Source organism: Anthonomus grandis, chromosome 4 (assembly GCF_022605725.1).
Source record: "Anthonomus grandis grandis chromosome 4, icAntGran1.3, whole genome shotgun sequence".
In the NCBI taxonomy this organism is placed as follows: domain Eukaryota; kingdom Metazoa; phylum Arthropoda; class Insecta; order Coleoptera; family Curculionidae; genus Anthonomus; species Anthonomus grandis.
In genome coordinates, this window is record NC_065549.1 from 31,284,599 (window position 1) to 31,304,620 (window position 20,022).

The following is a 20,022-nucleotide window of genomic DNA, read 5'->3' on the forward strand; positions in this document are numbered from 1 at the left end:
CTGAATTTGTTGGGTTTTAAATTGCTCAATCACCCCACATTATTATATCTAGTTCTCTCTTAATTATTAAGAATTTTGTCCACATATACATATATATACATATTTTTTAAACTGTCCAAAGGAATAGTGTTAAGCTCATGTATTTGACAGTGACTACATTTAGTTTATGCATAACAATCATCATCCACGATAAAATTTTTATAAAGATAGATATTTAGGAAAATACTAACACATCTTGCTAGCATTGCATATAGAGGATGGCCTGTAAAATCGAGTGAGATTGTGAGGTTATAAATTCAATATTAAGCCCGTCAAACTTGCATAATGCATACTAAAGACCTATAAGACCATAATACACTTAAGGTTAAAATGCCAAAACACAGAAATTACATAGCAAAATAAATTTGACCAATCAGAAACGGCGATTTTTGAGATGTTCTTCGTTTTTTCAACCGCCATTTTAAGCTGAAATTCTGTTTGTTTCCTGTTTGGATATCCTGGCGTTTTTTTTTTTGTTAATTATACTATTTTCTAGGTGTTGATTTGTTATTATTTTAATTATTAATGGAAATTTAACGGAAATTAGAAAGAAGCAAAAAGAGAAATCCCTGGGAAACGCATCTTTTAACATGAGACTAAAGCTCAGTTGAAGGTGCTTACACTTGCCAAATTTTTCTATGATGGGTTGACTTCTACGGAACTCAATCATTTAATTAAGCCGAAGATTACAAAATGTAACATGTTTTTTCATCAGAAAAGCAATTAGCTGAACGTAAATGACTTTCCAACTTTTTAAAACTAAATCGTGAAATTACACTTTTATGATACTCTGAAGTTTAACTCTAAGTCAATCAATAAGTTTTTACAAAAATCGTCTTGATGGAAATCTATGACTAATTGGCGTTATTTTAGTCCAAAAAAAATTTACCGAGCTTCGAGTTGGTGTTGAGTAAAAAAAGTTGAAGCAGTTACTTCTGCGGAATATGGTCAAACCATAAAAGCAGTATTTGCAGTTAAAGATGTAGGTTACTATTACTACTATGCTAATATATCTATACTAAAGATTGTCCCCACCCCTCCAAAGACATGGAACAAGTAAAGCTATAAACGCTTGCTCCAAAAAATGGGTGAATTAATACAGATTTGTTCGTGGAATGGCTAGAACATATAAAAAAAAACGGCAGTCCTACGAAAACTGATCTCTGATGATTTTAAATATTCAGTCTAACCATATTTTTGACAAAACTTTATACATATAGTCCCTGCCTCCATAACACGAATTTACTAAGCTTTCAAATAATGCCAATTTAAATCCTAACTTCCTTCTCTCACGAAAATCTGTATTTTGTTGTCAAATTTGGTTTGACAAATAATTTATAGAATGCTTCTACATAAGAGAAGTATAAGGTATGTTATAACGTATACTTAAATTTTTACGTCTTGACATCATAAAGTTAATGGTCTATCTCACTTTTCTTAGATGCGCCACTCTCCCCTAATAATGGATTAGGTGGCTAAAACTAACTAACCCTCCATTATTACATCATCGTATTTATACAAAATCCATTCCTTTATACATAAAACTTCATTTAAGAATAACAACTTATTTGAAAAGAACTATGATTTAAAAAAAAACAAAATAAAGTCGATACTTGTCAATTCGTGTTTCCGCTTATCATGCGGCTGCTTCAAGGCAAGTTAACCAGAAAACCAAAAAAACAAAATAAAAAGAAATGCATAAGAGATCACAAAGTTCAGCGAATAACCGATTTGTGTAATCAGCTCTAATACCTCCGATCATGGAGGCAAAATAAAACATCTACGCTATAAGGGAACATTCAAGCGCTACCAATATAATACAATCTTTTTAAATTCTGGTTGTCTTAAAGAACTCAATAAGCAGAAGCACGTGTTGTTAAGTACTACCCTTAATTTTTTTGCTTCTCGACGGATTATCCTGGCAAAACTAAGAAATAGGATCCTACCTTATGGTATTCAGGGTACATGTTCTCTGGCAGCTGCCTGACGAATTCTGCTGTCTTCCCCCTAAAAACATGCAAGATTGGCACATTTCTCGAGCGAACAGCCATTACAGCATCAGCAGCACTTAATCCACCTCCAACGATTAACACTGGGTCTCGAATATCGCCCATTTGTAGTTTTTCGTCTAGTTTTGTCTCTAAACTTCTTAAGTCATGAAGTAGCCAGTGTGGATCTTCGATATTTTTAAATAAAGTCAACCTAAAATTAATGGGTTTCTTACAATATTTTACTTATTAGACCTGCTTATTAATCGTTTTACCTATTCGGCGAATCATACGTTCCACAAGCAAGCACTAAGTAATTACAGCTATATTTAATGTTTTGTCCTGTAGTTAAATTAGTCGCTTCCAGAAGCCATCTAGGCGCTGAGGAATTGTTAGTGTTTCGTTCAAGACTTATGGTGTGTGAAAGGTTATTGTTATTTAATTTAATTTTAGGGTTTTCCTGAGTATTTTGGCTGCCACAACAACAACAACAAGAAATCGATCTTTTTCTTTCGTGTTTGGGAATGATGATTGGTTCAGACTTCGCCGTCTAAATAAAAATAGCAATGAGTTAATGCAATCATTTAAAATTATTAATATTTTTACCTGATGTTTCCTTCCACCACTTTCAGAATAACTATTCCTTGTTCTTTTTCCATGCTTGACTCGTTTGCTATTCCTTGAAAGCAAACAGTTCAACGCATTGGTCAAGAAACATCTATCAGCTTCTGCATCCTCCACCACTGGTTCGAAATAGTCTTTTACTCTCTCCACGACATCTCTTTCCAATTTCTTTACTCGCACGTTTTTTTTTCTCCAACAATCATCATTAGAAATAGCACTTTCTACAGATGTGACTAAAGTATTTTCCAGAAAATACTTTTTTAAGTTCATGGATTCTACGTATTTTTCATAAGATACCGCAACGTCACGGGCATACGCTCGTTTTTCATTGACAGAGCATTGAGGTAACGTCTGCTGATTGGGAAGAGCCATCCAGCTGCTCAACGAAAGAGTGAGGACGTCTGGATCGATACGGTGCCAGGAACCGCCTGGTGGACCTCGCCCAATTACTAGGTGATCAATCTGGAAAATATATCTTATAAAACTATATACGTTTAATTTGTTACGAACGTTGTTAAACATATTGTACATGCCAGAGTTAGAATGTTTAAGTCTTTGATTGTTGTTAATTGATTTGAAATGTACATTAAATGCAAGAATGGTTTGTAGTCACAATATCAGGGAAAGGAGTCGGTTAAACTTTGTTGATTTGCAGTTTAAGGATCCTACTTAAATTCCCAAAAAAAACTCTATTTTTCCGAAATCTTTTTGTTTTTGGAATGCGCTGTATGTATATGTTGTATTGTATATAATTTCAAACGGCAATTTCATATCAATCAATCGAACTAATTATTTACCACGGCTTTAATGATAGAATGTACCAGCGGCCTTCCGGCAGGACGTATGAGGCACATTTGAGTACGTAAGAAATCGCTAAATATTAGGACTTTAGGTCCTACCAGCAGGACAAAAATGTGCATATATTCTGATTTGTAAAAGATTGTCCTACAAGCGCATTTTTGAATGACGTCAATATCTGTATTGAGTCCCACATTCAGCATGGTATACCAGCCTAATTTTCTATCAACATAAATTTATTTCCTTTTTTTATAAAATCCTTATATGTTAAGTTGATTAAAATATTACCGTTTTATTTAAAATGTTTTATTTTTTATTTTGTACTTACATATCAAGATAAAGTTAATAAAAATAATCGTTTTTAAACATTGAACTTCTGGAAGTACAAATATGCCTAAATATGAGTCCTGCCAGCAGAACATGTGTCTCTGTACAAAAGTACTTCTAGAAGCGCTTCTGGCAGAACAAGCCTGTGTACACTCTATCATTAAATCTATAAAGATAAAACTTACGGAGCAACATTCTGTGACATCCAACAAATTAAATGTATTAAATGTCACTCATTGCACAAGCTCTTTAGTGCCTGATAAACCCATTCATCAAAGATTTCAGTAAAGCATTTGACAAGATTAGTCATAATATTCTTCTGGCTGGACTTGCAGATATCGGTGTGGGATGCAACGTCTTGAGATGGATGAAATCGTATATTAAAAAAAGATCCATGTACGTCTCACTTCAAGGATTTTGCTCTGCGACTTTTGTTCCGTTATCTTTATTATATACATTAATGGTATATCATGTTTATGTTATACTAAATTATACATCTATAGGCCGATGATCTTAAAATCTTCTGTACGATATTTAACATCGCCGACTGCCTTAAAATCCAAAGTGATCTGGATCGACTATGACCTTACTGTGATAAAAATGGTCTCTTTCTGAATATTAAAAAAAGTAAATAGTATAACCTTTTCAAGAAGAAAAAAATCAAATAAATTATCAATATAAAAATAATAATATTTGCTTATATATTTATGCACTATTTTACCAAAAGTCAGCTACGCACGCGATTTGGGAATTACATTGGACTCTAAATTAATGTTTGACATTCATATTGATCTAATAGTAACAAAATCCACTAGACTGTTGGGTTATATTTTTCGTAAATGTGAAATGTTTTGTAGTTCTCGAGCTAGTAAGTGTTTATTTAATACATTTATTCTTGGTAAATTGAACTTTGGTAACATATTATATATGGAACCCTAGGTATGGAATTTATATTAATCGATTGTAGAGCATCCAAAACTAATATTTAAGATTTCTTTTTTTTAAGCCCGCTTCGGTTTATATGAAAATGTCAATTCAGTTCGAGAGTATTTTAACATAATTTCATTTTTCGACCGACGTTAGATAACTGATATTTCGTTTTTATATAAAGTACTGAATTCAGTTAACACTCTTCCTATTTTGTCACGTTTTAAATTTAACATTCCTCAAGTTAATATTAGATCAAGCGAATTATTTTTTATTCCATTTAGGAAAATAAATGGTCAGAACTCTCCATTATGTAAAATAACAAAAAGTTATAATTTGTACTGCCGTTCATTAGACATTTTTAACATGTTACTTAATACAGTTAAAAATACATTAAAGAGAAATATTTTCTTTTAAAGTTTATAAGGATAATGTAGAAATTTAGTATTTAAAAATTGCTTTTTTTGATCTTATATTCAAATTATTTTGATTTATGTACTTCGTCATTTAGTCTTCACATTATTAATATTAAAATAGTATATTAAGTTAGTTAAGTTAATTTTGGGGATACCTTTTTGTAGCCTGTTTGATCCCTATATGGTCACCAAGTAAACAAATAAAAACACTGTCACAACAGCTGCCTTGATACAAGATTACACGGAATTTAGCATATCATAGTTAGCATCGAAAGTTGATCTGATTAGAAATAAGAATATTATTGTTCTGAATACGTCTATTATTCTTAATTTTACTACATTCTATTATTCTATATTTCTCAATTTTACTATATTCTTTGAAAAAGTGAATACTAAGGCTATTAAGTGATAATTTGAGAATTCTATTCCTTCTCCAATAGAGACGAATAAGGTTTCGTACGGATAGTGAAATGCTCCAAGCAAAATCGAAAAAAAACAGATACAGAGGGAACTATTTGATGGTATATTCTAATCTATTATGATATTTTAGAATAACGGAAACATCGAAATTGAAATCCCTTGCAGTAGTTGTTGAATGTAATTGCTGGAAATCGTAATTTAAGAATAATAAATTATGCATAACAAAAATCACAGACATAAATGATATACTGCTTAGATAATCCAGGTTTTTGCAAGATCGTAAAGGAAAACAGGGTGATTTATTTTTCCACTAGGACTGACCCAAGCCCAAGAGTTCTAAGCACAACCCTGGTCTTGCAATAGTAGAAGAAATCAGCCAGAAATCACAAATATATTTCGCCCCGTAAGTTGAAAAATAAATTATTATCACGTTTCTTTTTCATAAGCTTCTGACAAGCTGGATGACATTAGCAAAATGTTGCTTTAAATATAAAAAAACTACACTTGTCAAAATCACCCCCGACGTCGTGAATTGAATTTTGAAATGTAGCAAAGAATCTACACATGCCTCAAGAAGTATTGTAGGTATAATTTAGATTTATACATTTACTCATTACTCATTAGTTCATTGTGCAATGTAACTAATTTTTGACACAAGTTTCACACTCACTGTTTTTTTCCCATCGGTATGCAATGCACTATTGTTAACATTACCTTGTTTTTTCAACTTAATAGCGAATAAAACGGGAGCGTAAAAACCTAATTATATAGCCAGAAAACGGTATTATGCGAAATAATTTTTTTCGTGATGCCGAGAAATTTTAGCCGTACAATTTAAAAACCATAATATCTATAGATAAAAATATCAGATAACCAAATAAAAGTTATTATTTAATGCAACGTTATTTATTTAGCCATAATAAATATTACAATAGGTGCGTGATGATTAATATGAAGATTTTTAAAGCCAAAGATTAAGATCTGGAAAATTTTTGACCTACGTCGCAAATAATAACATTTTTTTGAATTTATTAAAAAAATCCTTTAGTACAACTGTCATAAATTCTACATCCTATTATCGCTAGCTTATCGGGCTAAAATGATATTTTAATTTTAAATTATTTAACTATCTATAGTCATGATATGTAATGTGTCACGAAAATCTCATATACTTAAAAGGATTTTAAGTACCCTATTTGCAATGAATTGCCTCTTTCAAATACTTCATTTAAATACATTTTCAATTATGCCGTCTTATAAATTTGCAAGTTGTTCTTATTTAATCATATTCCTATTTTTTTATAGACGAGACTTTGTAATAAGACTCGAATTTGCCATAGCAACAAAAGTAAATAATTTTTACAAAACAATCATTTAAAAAAATTTAATAAAATTATTAATATGGCGTAGCTAATTTAGCTGATACAAGGTTTAGTTCATATCATATTTTTAGGTTATACAGAGTGTTGGCTAATTATAATACTGACGCATATTATACTGATGATATACAAATACAAATACAAAAAGATTTTATTTGTCAGTTTTACAATCAAGTTACATTTTTGTGCTCACTTATTTTATTATGACAAATAGCAGTGTCTCTCGATTAAAACAACCGTTTGCCTGCACCATCAGTAAACTGTAGTACAAGTGAGACAACCCTTTTAAAGACCTTAAACAAATATTTACATTTCAGTTGCAATACATTTTAAATATTTATGAGACAAAATTAAAAGAACCTATATTTGAATAGGAATGTAAAAACATAAAAAAAAATCAAGAAAAACCACTAAGAAAAATATTAATAAAATAATAATAATAATAATAATAATAATAATAATATGTCTTTATTAAAAAAAAAAGCAATATTAATCTTACAATATTACTTAATACTACATTGCCAAGAAGGCGAAGATTAGCTTAAAGCTACTCTTTAACTCTTAACCTTCCTAACATTCACAGATTAAATGGAGAAAACGAGAAAAAAAAACAAAAAAAGAAACAAGTATATATAAAGTATTTATCTTCTAGAACACTAGACTATATTTTAGATTGATTTAAAAACAAAAGTTTATAATATTTCCTATACACATTTAACGAAGCATTAAATATTGGTTTATAAGTATTAAAGAACTTAACGGCATTATAAGTAAAAGATCGCTCGAGTAGAGCCGTGGAATGGTGCGGCATGGTCAAGATATTGTATCTAATATTTCGAGTGTGAACATGGTTTCTTGGTATTAACTTTTCAAAAAGATATTCAGGTCTTTGACTAACATATAATCGATAAAGAAAAGTAGAAGTGAAGAATTTGAATAGGTAAAGTAGCGTTAACCACCTCAACTGAAGTATAGAGTCTGATACATGATCAAACTTTCCGAGGTTAAAAATAAATCTACAGCAAGTATTCTGCACGCGTTGCAGGCGGTAACGATTTATTTGGTCTAAGCAAGGATAATAAACTATAAGGCAGTAATTTAAAATAGATAAAACAAGAGCCACTACAAGTTTTTTCCTAGTTTTAAAATTTAAAATGTGTTTATTGGTATAAAGCATACGCATGCGTAAATAACACCTCTGCAGAAGAGTATTAACATGTTCCTTAAACCTTAAAGAATTATCTATTGTAAGTCCCAGAACCTTCACAGTATCAGAGAACAAAATGGTTTCGTTATCCAATTGAATGTGAACAGTTTCCATTATATTTTTATGTGATCCTCGGTTTGAAAACAAAACCATTTTTGTTTTATTAGGATTAATGACAAGGTTATGCTCTTTTGAAAATTGATTTATTACGTTCAGATCAGCGTTAATAGTATCCGCCACGTTATCAAAATTAGCAGAGTCAAAATAATGTATGTATTGAGTATCATCAGCATACTGATGTATTTCAGAATCTTCAACTAGACCGGGTAAATCTGAAGTATATATAAGAAATAATAACGGGCCTAGGATCGACCCTTGTGGGACACCAGAAATAATGTTTTTCGAAGCAGAATATTCATTATTCACCCTCACTTTCTGGGTTCTACGCTATAAGTAAGTTTTAAAAAAGGACAAAACAACCTCACTACAGCCATAATATTTCAGTTTCGCTACAAGCAAATCATGATCGATGACATCAAATGCTTTCGAGAAATCAAGGGCTATCATAATGGCTGAAATCTTTTTGTCAAGACCTCGCATGATATTATCGGTGACGTTTAGAAGTGAACTAGCTGTACTATGATGTTTCCTAAAACCAGATTGATGGGAAGGGAGGATATTATTTGACATTAAAAATGATGACAGCTGCATATAGACTATTCTTTCGAGAACTTTGGAGATTACGGGAAGCAAACTTATCGGACGCAAATCTTGAATACTTTCAGGACTGGAGAATTTGGGAATCGGACATACCACTGATTCACGCCAGGCCGTAGGAAAATATCCTACCTCCAAACAACAATTTATAATATGAGTGACATGATCCAGTATATCAGGGAGACATAAGTGTAACATACGTCGAGTTATGTTATCCACACCAGAGGCATTGGACCTAATATTTTTTATAGTTTTTTCGACAGTACTTTGGTCTACTAAAGAAAAATGAAAATTATCCTCGGTAAATTTATTACTGGAGTAGAAGTTAATTTTGTTTACACATTTACCAGATTTATTAAAAACACTTACAAAAAAATCATTTATTTGATTTGGATCAGATATATTAAACGGCAGCTCGTTATTATTCTTGGTTGTTTTAATATTTAAAGTTTCTAGACCTTTCCAAAGTTTTTTACCAGTTTTGTCACTCTCCAAGCTTGCAAGATATGCAGCTTTTTCTCGTCTTATTGATGCCAACGCAAAATTACGACACTCCGTGTAATATCTCCAATTTTCTAAACACTTGTGATTTTTGTATTTAGTCAAAGCCTTATCACGTTCCTTTAAAATAAGTCTTAAGGTGTCTGTCAACCAGGGAGCTGGCTTTTTACTGACTCTTATAGTTCTGTAGGGTGCATGAATATTAAATAAATAATTAATATTTTGTTCTAAATATTGAACTTTTTTATTTATGTCCTCAAGATAATAAATATTATCCCAGTAAATCTGTGATAAATCGATCCTAAAATATATCTCATTGAAATGTTTAAAATTGCGGATGGTTATAAATTTTTGTTTTTGTCTTTTAACTGCTAATTTTAAAGTGCAGAAAGGTATTTGATTGTGATCACTTAAACCTGAAACAACGGTGCCACTTTTATGACAAATATCTTTAGTATTGATAAAAATGGGATCTAAGCATGTTGCAGTAGTATTTGTTATACGAGTTGGTTCATTTATTAATTGTACGTACCCAAAAGAGTTAAGCATGGAATATAATGAATTAGGTTTTAATATATCAATATTTAGATCTCCGAGAATTACTGAATAATCATAGGTCACTAAAAGATGTGGAACAACTTCTTCCAGGAAATTTATAATTTCAAACGCTTTCGATTTAGGGGGCCTGTATATTATAAGTATTGCAATATTGTGAATACCAATTTTAACAAAAGACATGCACATTCATGAAGTGATTTACCCTCAATGGGGAATGGGGATACCAGCTTAGATAGGGAGGCAGCGCTTTTTTAAAAGGTAGCAACAAATTTAAAAGGTAAGTTTTAAAGGTACAATAAAATCGTTATTTCGAGTTGCATGAGAATGGACAAATTCTTAAAGCTGGTGTCTTAAATATGCCGGTAGTCCTCTTTTTATGACTGTATACAAACATGTGCATGTGCAGTAGTCTTCTATTATTCATATTAAGAATTTGATTAGCGTTAAGATACGGCGTTATGTGATGTCTATATGGAATGTTATATGCCAATCTTATGCAAGAATTTTGAACTCTTTGAATAGCCTTTTTGGTGCTTACAGATAAGGAATCTTCATAAATTACGTCCCCATAATCGAACAAAGACAAAACCATACTTTCGCAAAGTAGATATTTCTGTTTTGGGGTGACAAATGTTTTTATTTTATAAAGCTGCCTTAATCTTAGATATGCAGGTTTAATTTTGTTTTTAACATGGGATTCGAAACCCATGGATTGGTCGAAAATTACACCCAAGTTTTTTGCTTCTGCTACTATTGGGATTCGTGTATCATTTATTTCAATAGAAATGGTATTTTTTATATTTTCCCTAAATAAATTATTTGCCGACATTATCAGAATTTTTGATTTAGTAGCATTTAACTTAAGGTTATAATTCTCTGTCCAAGTATTTAGGTTTAATAAGTCTAAATTTAGTTTTTCTTGCACTGTATATAAATTTTCGCAGCTCACAGGTATGTATATTTGGGAGTCATCAGCATATTGTTGTAACCTCGGGTACTTTATTGTTTCCTGCATATCTGACACATATATTAAAAAAAGCAGGGGTGAGAGTATCGACCCCTGGGGTACTCCTCGATTACAGGGCATAAATGTGGAGACTTTGTTTTCAGAAACCTGATTAACGACCACACAACTCTGTCGATTATGTAGATAATCCTTTAAAAAATTGATACCCTCAAGTGACACACCAAAAAATTGTAATTTTGCTAATAATAATTCGTGATTTATGGTATCGAAGGCTTTAATGAAGTCCAGTAATGCCATACAAGTAGGACGATTTTGTTCCTCGTTAATTCTTATGTCGTTTAATATGTTGTTTTTAAAATTTAAAAAATAAATTTTTCCTAAATCCAGATTGGCAAACCGGAATTATATTAAAAGATTCGGCAAAACTAAATATCTGATTATAAATATGTTTCTCAATAACCTCAATTACCTGAGATACAGCGTGGTATTTTTCACGTATTTGAGTTTTCTATAGGAAGAAAAGTCAATTTTGTGCTAAGTTTTAATATAAAATGTAGAGAGCACTGTCTGGATTTTTTGTTATTTATTAAGTTAAATAAAAAAATGTTTTTCTTCTTCTCTATCGCCATTACATAGCAAAGGTATACTAGATTGCAGTCGCTCAAAGTCATCGATTTATTAGGGTTTAAGTTGTTTGCTGCACTAGAATTAACTTCGGGGAAAAAAACCAAAAGTTTCCAAGGACACAAGATCCAGATTACTTGCACCAAATCAATAAAATTTTAACTATTTTTTTTTAACATCACTGAATACATTAATAATGGAACAGATCTGTTTTTGATATCAAGTGTCCATCAAAGTCCATTTACTAAATGAACATCTAATTAAAGAAAAATAACTGTTCGCTTGGACAATGTATTGCATGCAATTTAGACTTTTTTGCTGACATATTAGAGGTTAGAAATCACAGTAGGGTAGTAAAACATGTAAAATTGGTCAAAAACCTTTATCAAAGCCAGCCGAAACTTGACGCATCTTTTTCTAAAGACAGTAAAGCAAAAAAGTGGCAAGAGCGGAAATAAAAATGTCAGCATTTATTGTTTAGCATAACCTTGCTTTTAAGACAATTGCAAATGAAAGATATTTTTCCTAGCTCCAAAACTGCACAAAGGTTGCTAATATCAAGAACTAAATGTAGCTGTCTAATCAATGGAATATTTTGGGTAAATGTAGTTTTAATGAACTTTGCGATAACGTCAGACAATAAAAAATTAGTATTTTAATAGATAAATCCACCGATATAGAAACTGTAAAGAATATGTGCATACTATAATACATAATTAAAATCCATTACCATAATTCTTTTACTTGGTTCAATGTTATTCCGACATTAACCTGGATGAAATAGTGATTGGCGCTACTGCCTAAGTCATTTATAGTAAATTAATAACGATTTGTGAATCTTCTTGGAAACCTTTAGACAACATTATAGGTTTTGGTTCAGATTATGGCGTCTGTACACTATGATGTACACTATGTTTGGACACAGGACATTTAGATGAAAATTTATTTAAAGATTTTGGAGAATTTGTTTTAAATATTTTAGTAACTCTGCACTTAAATGCATCATACAAAAGAGGTACGTTTCTCTGAAATGTCTACAAATCCGATGACGAAAAAGATGTGGAAAAGAAGCCTAGTCAATAATAGAAGCCATCATAGGCATCCTGCTTATAATGTTATAAAACTTAATAACATGTTTATTTTTATTATATATATATTACTATGAATATCTGAAAATCGGTTAAAGTCCAAATGAATGTAAGGGTTTAATTGGGTTGGGTTTTATTTGGACATTTATATTTGCCGATTACCGAACCTAATTCAACTTAACCCAACCCACTCAATACTAACACATATTTCGGGTTTTCACCGAATTTCAGTCCTTTACAGTAACATAACATACATATTTTGTTACTTTTCAAATATTTAATTAGTAAACTTTATTAATATTATATACTAATAGTTAAATAGAGAACACTCTTTATATCAAAACATAATTGCGTAACTGAAATATTAAATATAACTCAATTATAGCATTTTATAAAAAATGTTTCGTACCCCCTAAAGAGTTTCTGCCATTATGGAATTGATGCACTCAGTAATTTTTTGCCTTAATTCTTCTAAACTGGCTGGCCTAATAACGAAGTGACTATAGATAGGCTGTTAAAATTAACTCCACAAGAAAAGTCGGTTGGAAACAAATTAGAAGATTTAGGCGGTCACCTGATATCACCGATCCCACTAATAAGACGGATAGGAAAAGAACTTTTTAAAAATTCGTTTATTTTTTCAAGGAGGAAAGCCGTAATACAGAAAGAGTAGTAATTCCAAATCTACGTTAAGAGAATTTCAACAGCAGGAAGAATCTGGATTTGTAGTAGGTCTAAATATTTTTGGATATTCAAAGAACCATCAATAAAAAAAGGTTCTAAAACATAGTTTGCCAGAATAGCTGCCAAACATTTAGTTTTTAAGGATACTGGATACAATATTCAAAGCTCCTATCCTCATTTTCCTGTGATTATTAAAACATAGACAACATAATAAGGGCTCTGGATAAAAAACTGGCAGTAATTTAAGTTGCCTTAGATGACTTGTTAGTCGCCAAGTTAATGTTTTATGGTTGCAATGAAGTTGTTCTTCCTTTTTTTAAGTCCTGCGTTAAAATATGTTTGTTAGCATAGAGCGCTAACAAACATATTTTAAATTTTAAGACAAGAAAAAAACTCTCAGTATCGTAAATGTTATCCATTTCAAATTACTGTTTTATCGTTTATTATCCTTGTCTTGATAAAATAACCCAGCAGAAACTGCAACGTGTACAAAATACGTGTTGTCGATTTGTGTGTAATTTAAGAAAATTTGATCATGTGTTCATATACGTATATCTATCGATTGCAGTGGCTAAAAATGTCATTTCTTTTTAAGTTTCATTTTCTCACATTTATGTATTGGCTCTATAAAAACCAAAATCCAAAATATCTGTTAGAGAAATTAATTCCAAGAAATGCGATTCATGATAGAGATATAAGACATAAGACTCTGACATTGCCACACCATAGCACAGCTCTTTCTCACGTAGTTATACTTACATTGCCGTAACCATTTATAATCGATTTAGACCTAATTTTTCAATTCCAATATCTCGCTTTAAAAATGATTATAAAACTTTGTTCTTGGAGGAACAATAGCACAATTAGTTTTTTTCTCTCTATTTGTTCTTTGATTAGTTTTTATATTACTATTACTACTTGTTTGTCAAAACATTTGTAATTATTATTATTTTTAGGGTTAAGAAATAAAAGTAGCTTTAGCTAATCTTCGCCTTTTTGGGGCAAATGTAATGTAATGTGCATTTGATACCAAATAAAGATATATTTATTTATTATTTATTATATAATGGAAGAGATGATTTATCTGTGAAGAGATTTTTTTTTTAAGTTACCAGAACGATTTCAGAAAATTTTATTAATTGCCATTGATCATCAGAAAATATCTTCTCAGTTGAGAAGTATTTAAAAACCAGTGGTAACCATGTTTTTTGAAAATTTTAGAAATGGTTGGCATTTCACCGTTATTCTTTTATGAGCCCTTTTTTTCAATGAGCTAGAAGCATTTCTCAAAATTTAAAATAATATTTAAAATGGTTTTAGCACAAGGAATCAGTCTATCGTCAAAAGTAAGTGCAAATAAATATCTACACACTGTATTCTCTAGCTGATTTGCATTCGTAATATTATTTCAAGCTTTTTGAAAGGAGTATAGGCAGCCCTGGCGAAATAAAACAACGCTTTTAGTTTCAACAATTGTGCACCCATACAGGAAATAATGCTGTACTTCAGCTGGCATTCGGAGTGCTGTTGCATGTTTATTTCTAAAATTTAACGCATCTACGTGTAAATTATGCCTCATCCGTAAGTAATATTTTACTAAATCGTCGGTTACCATAATCTATTCGGTTACCGGTTATCGTGAAAGTTTCACCATAAGTGTGGATTTTCTAATAAATCTTAAAGAGGATACGAATAAACATTTAAAACTAGGCGCTAAGCAATTTGGATACAATTTTAAATACCCCTCAAATTTTTCAGGGCGTATGCATACAACATATGCCGCCTTTCTACGTTTCAAACCAAATTGTGTCTGGACATTATTCACAGGAAAAAATCAACTTATATGCGATAACATTAACTGATATAAGTACTTTTCCTAACCGTCTTATTAGTGGGACCGACGAAATTAAATGACCTCCTAGATCTCGAGATTTGCCCCCAACTGACTTCTATTTTTGAGATTATCTTAAGGAAACCATTTATGAACACAAATTTAGTAGGCCAACAAATTTAGAGGAGTTGCGAGAGAAAATTGTTGAATGCGCCAATTTCATTTCACCAGAAAGTGTTTTAGAAATACGTAATTGCTTTTACGATAGGTTTACTTATTGTATAGCCAAAGAATGAAGTCTGTTAAGCCCTTTATTTAAGGAATTATCTTTTATGAGTTTGAATTCTCTATCTTTATCAGGGTTTATATTTTATTTTTATTAGAATTAAGGAATTTATTGGAATATACAGCATAATAAATATTTTGAGATTACGATTCTACGTTTTCTGTACACTGTACACTGTATATAAAATATGCATCAGAAAAATATTTTAGAAAAACTTTCGCGTAATAATTAAGTTTACTGAAAAACAACGGCGTAACATGCGAGCAGAACACACGAAATGCATGGGTGCGAGTTGCCATATTTTGCTTTAAGCACTTCTCTATGCATAATGATCGATTCCCCAACTTGTATATAAATATATGCAAGAATTCTGCTGTATAAAGCTGTACAATAGAGCTTCAAAACGGAGAAAACCCTTTGAACAAAATAATTTAAATTCATAAAGGAATAAACACTATTTAGAATACAACTATACACATTTATTTAATTCATGGATGCACAGACCGCGGCCCGCCGGTCGAATACTGGTTGCCCGCTGACAGCAAAAATAATACTCTCGTACATTCGAAAAATATTGAATTCTATCCCAGATAAAATTAAAAAAAAATTAGTTCAAAAAGTAATTTGAATCTCGCGCGCGCGCTATTTGAATCTAACGCCCAAAAATGCTGAGTCAAGTAACATCGCTTGCCGCCTTTATATAAAGTTCAAAATAGTAAAGAAATCAAGAATTTTCTAGCGCGACGTGAGCAAGCGAGATAGCAATAGTCCCGAATTACCGATTGCTCGCGTAGGTAGGTAGATACACGAAGCTTCCAGAGTCGTATGCGCGGTATAAAGCCACGCGAACCGCAGCGACCGACAGTTCGGTTTTAATTTGAGTGAAGTGTCAACAGAAAGAAATAAGCGCGAAAATATAAAGCAAAGTAATAAGTGATTGAGAATAAAAGCCGAATTTACACGTGTCAAGTAGCTAAAGCAAGTTACTAAATCAAGTTACTAAATTTAGTTACTTGTATGGTGTAAACAACTTGATTTAGAACTTGCACAAGTACTAATTTAGTAAGATGTTTAGTCAAGTAAATAGAAACAATTTCTATTTACTTGAGCAAGTTGTCTCCCCCACCTTTGCTTTTTTAGAAACTAAACCGCCGACTAAACAAGTGTAGACAGGTTTTTTAGTCGAGTTCATTAAGTACAGACTGCGATGTTGATTTTTCTTTTATTTGTGGCGTGTTTTAAAAATGTCTTGTTGGAGTAAAGAAACAACAATAAAATTTGTAAAAGAGTATCGAGAAAGGCGATGCTTATGGGATACAAGGGCTACCATTTACAAAAATAAACAAGCTCGGGACTCATAAGGAAATTGAGGAGATCATGGGGATAGAAGGGATTCGGAGTGCCTGAAATCAAGAACAAAATACGGGCGTTGAGGTCAACTTATTCTCAAGAAAAAAATAAAATAAGAGACTCTATGAAGTCAGGAGCAGGATCGGAGGATATTTATGTCCCCAGTGTAAAATGGTTTAAGGAAATGGACACATTTTTATGTAACGTAGAGGATAATAAGAGGCCTACGCAGGATAATTTCAATGTAAGTGTATTGTAGTAGTTTTCATATTATAAGTAATTAATCCGATATACGTGTTTTCCCGTCCCGTAACCCGTAAGTATCAATTTCTTTATATAAAACCAATAGGAAAAATAATAGAAAATCATTTCTTAAAACTCTCTTATCATAAGGAAAACACGTATACCGAACAATAATTTCCATACTATATTATTTATATTAAAGTACAGTCAAAATATCATCCGTTGCTGCCATGGCACCGCACCTTCGCCCATAAAGTACTGGCAGAATCGATCTCGTAGTTCTCTTGCACATCTTGAAGAATAATTACCCCCTAAGGTTCTTATTGACGGCAAGGGAGTATTAGTTTCATTTCTCCACGAACCTAACCTGACCGCTTTCTATATCTTCTTCATCTAACGATCCACTTGGTGTGTAAGTGTTATGAGAAGTGATTAGCAAATAATTGTGTATTGCGCAACAGGCCTTAATAATCTTGTCCACAGTTTCTGGTAAGCATGCCATAGGCTTTTCAAAAATGCGAAATCTGCTAAGCAGAATTCCGAAAGCATTTTCTACTATTCGTCTTGCCCGCGAAAGGCGGTAATTGAATATTTTCTGATTTTCCGAAAGTGCTACTTTTGAATACGGTTTCATCAAATAGGTTTTCAGTGCAAATGCATCGTCACCTACAATGAAACCACCATGTGGTAATAAACCATTCTGTAGGGCTTCAAATAGAGACGATTGTTGGAAAACTCCACCATCGGATTGTCTTCCAGGACATCCAACATTTATATAGGAAAAACAATAGTTGTCATCTACCAGAGCTAACAAAATAATGCTGTTAGTACCCTTATAATAAAAGAATTCACTGTCACAATTTGACGGTGCATGAATCGTCACATGTTTCCCATCAATCGCACCGTAACATTTGGGGAAATTCCACTTTAAACGAAATCCCTTCTTAATAATGTTCCATTCTTCTTGGGACTCCGGCACCTAAAATAATATGAAATTTACTGCTGGTTGTATTATCAGTATTACCTACAAGTATTTGAGTTTGGCTCATACGGTACAAATATTTCTTTCTATTTCAGATACAACGCGAAGAAGTGAACAAAAACGAGAAAATGAAGAAGAAATAAATAATGGCTGCAAGAAACGAAACGTCTCAGGAAGTACCGCAGAAAAAAAGTAGAACTACGTCAAAATTGAGGCAAGTTACGCAGTAGTTAACGACCTAAAAAAATAAGCGAAACTATGACACATGAACCTGCCAATGAGCATGAATACATAGCTTTTGGTCGCAGTGTTGCTGCACAATTAATGACGTTAACTCCTCTTTCCGCCATACAAGCACAGAAACGCATTCAGTCTATTCTGACAAGTTTTAAACTACAAGACCTCCAGGCCCAGAGTAACCAGTACGACACATATGCAGATACCAGTAGTGCTCATGCCTCATCTTCCATCTATATACCACTGCAGTCCCCTACATATTCCGACATGCATTCTTCGCATAGCGATGGATCCACAAATATAACTCGTGCAGAATCAGTTGCCGATGATATTGTACGATCACAGATAATAGCAAAAGCTTTTTCCAACATTTAACCTGTTTTGTTCATCAACAACTTTTTCGTAATAAAAATATTTAAAAATAATACCTTTATATATTCTTTCAGACTTTCATAAATAGCATCACACACCTCGGGTATAAATTTGGAGATTGCAGGTGTTGACACACGAAATAACCTCTGCAAAGTTCTATAACTATTTCCTGTGGCTAAATAAGACAATGTGATTTCCAATTTTATTCTAGTTAGAATAGCTGATCTCATTACAGTGTTCTTTTTCGTAATTTGAGGAGGGATTTGAGCCAACAATATATCAAAATGTTCTTTAGACATCCTCAGCCAATTTCTATATTCAGCTGCTAATTCTCTTAATAAAGTAGATGAAGCGCCATATATTTCTCTTCGACTGAGCCATTTTCTCACCCAGCAGCGTTTCTTTTTGGTTTTGTTCATTTCTTCTGCAAGTATTTCGGATAACTCACGCGTAACTTTTTCGGCCATGTTTTATCAACACTAAACAACTAAACAACAAATCATGTAAAGGCTCACAAAAACAAAAGGACTAAATTTTAGCTACTTGATTTAGTGACTTGCTTTAGCTACTTGACACGTGTAAATTCGGCTTAAGGATGCAATAGTTCTAGTAGATTTTAACTCGACTAGCCGGTGTCATAAATTTTGATCCACAATCAACGTAGATTTCCTGTTGCAGTGTTAATCCGTCAAGTGCCGTGTATAATTGAGTTGTGAAATCGTACGTAAAACTCTGTTATTAATAAGTGTTTCTCTAGCTATTTAATCGATTTTAATCAAATTTAGCTTTAATGTTGGCCAATTATTAAAATAAAACAAATAAATTATTTTTTTTTCAGAATTTCTGTAACTCTAATAACTACGTCATTATTTCAGATATAAAATCTGTATTAAAATATTAAAATTTCCGAGGAATACTATTTAATCAATTATTTTTGATAAATTAAAAAAGGATGGGTAATTTAAGTAGGTACTGTAATTGTTTTTAGGTGCTGTGTTAATCCTCCCAAAATTAGAACGCAACATGGACAAGCCAGGACCTAGTAAAAACTTTGTATGGTCGAATAACAAAGTCGCTTGTTTAATTTGCAAGAATTCTGTCGCGATTGCAAACGAATATAATGTACGAAGGCACTATGAAACGCAGCATCCTTCTTTTACCAAGTTTACAGGCGAATTAAGAAATCAAAAAATGTTGTCTTTAAAACGGGAACTTATTGGTCAGCAAGGTCAATGTTTACAAAACCCATTCAAGATTCAGAAACAGCTACAGAAGTAAGTTATCAAATTTCTCGAATGATAGCAAAACGAAGTCGCCCCTTCAATGATGGCGATTTTGTAAAAGAATGCTTAGAAATTGCCGCTAAGAAAATGTGTCCAGAAGCAGCAAAAAAGTTTGAGAAAATTCAACTGAATCGTATGACTAACCAAAGACGAATTATATCTTTGTCAGGTAAT

General features: G+C 32.0%; 1 protein-coding gene across 2 annotated transcripts in view; it reads right to left on the reverse strand.

Moving 5' to 3' along the window:
• LOC126735319 (oxidative stress-induced growth inhibitor 1-like) overlaps nt 1–20,022 on the reverse strand; it is an 84,750-nt gene that overhangs the window by 4,624 nt on the left and 60,104 nt on the right. For both annotated transcript variants that reach the window (XM_050439275.1, XM_050439274.1), the window contains exons 4-6: nt 2,634–3,113; nt 2,303–2,577; nt 1,986–2,241 (exon numbers count right to left, since the gene is read on the reverse strand). In XM_050439275.1, coding sequence (XP_050295232.1) covers nt 1,986–2,241; nt 2,303–2,577; nt 2,634–3,113 — 1,011 coding nt within the window. The remainder of the gene's footprint in view (nt 1–1,985; nt 2,242–2,302; nt 2,578–2,633; nt 3,114–20,022) is intronic.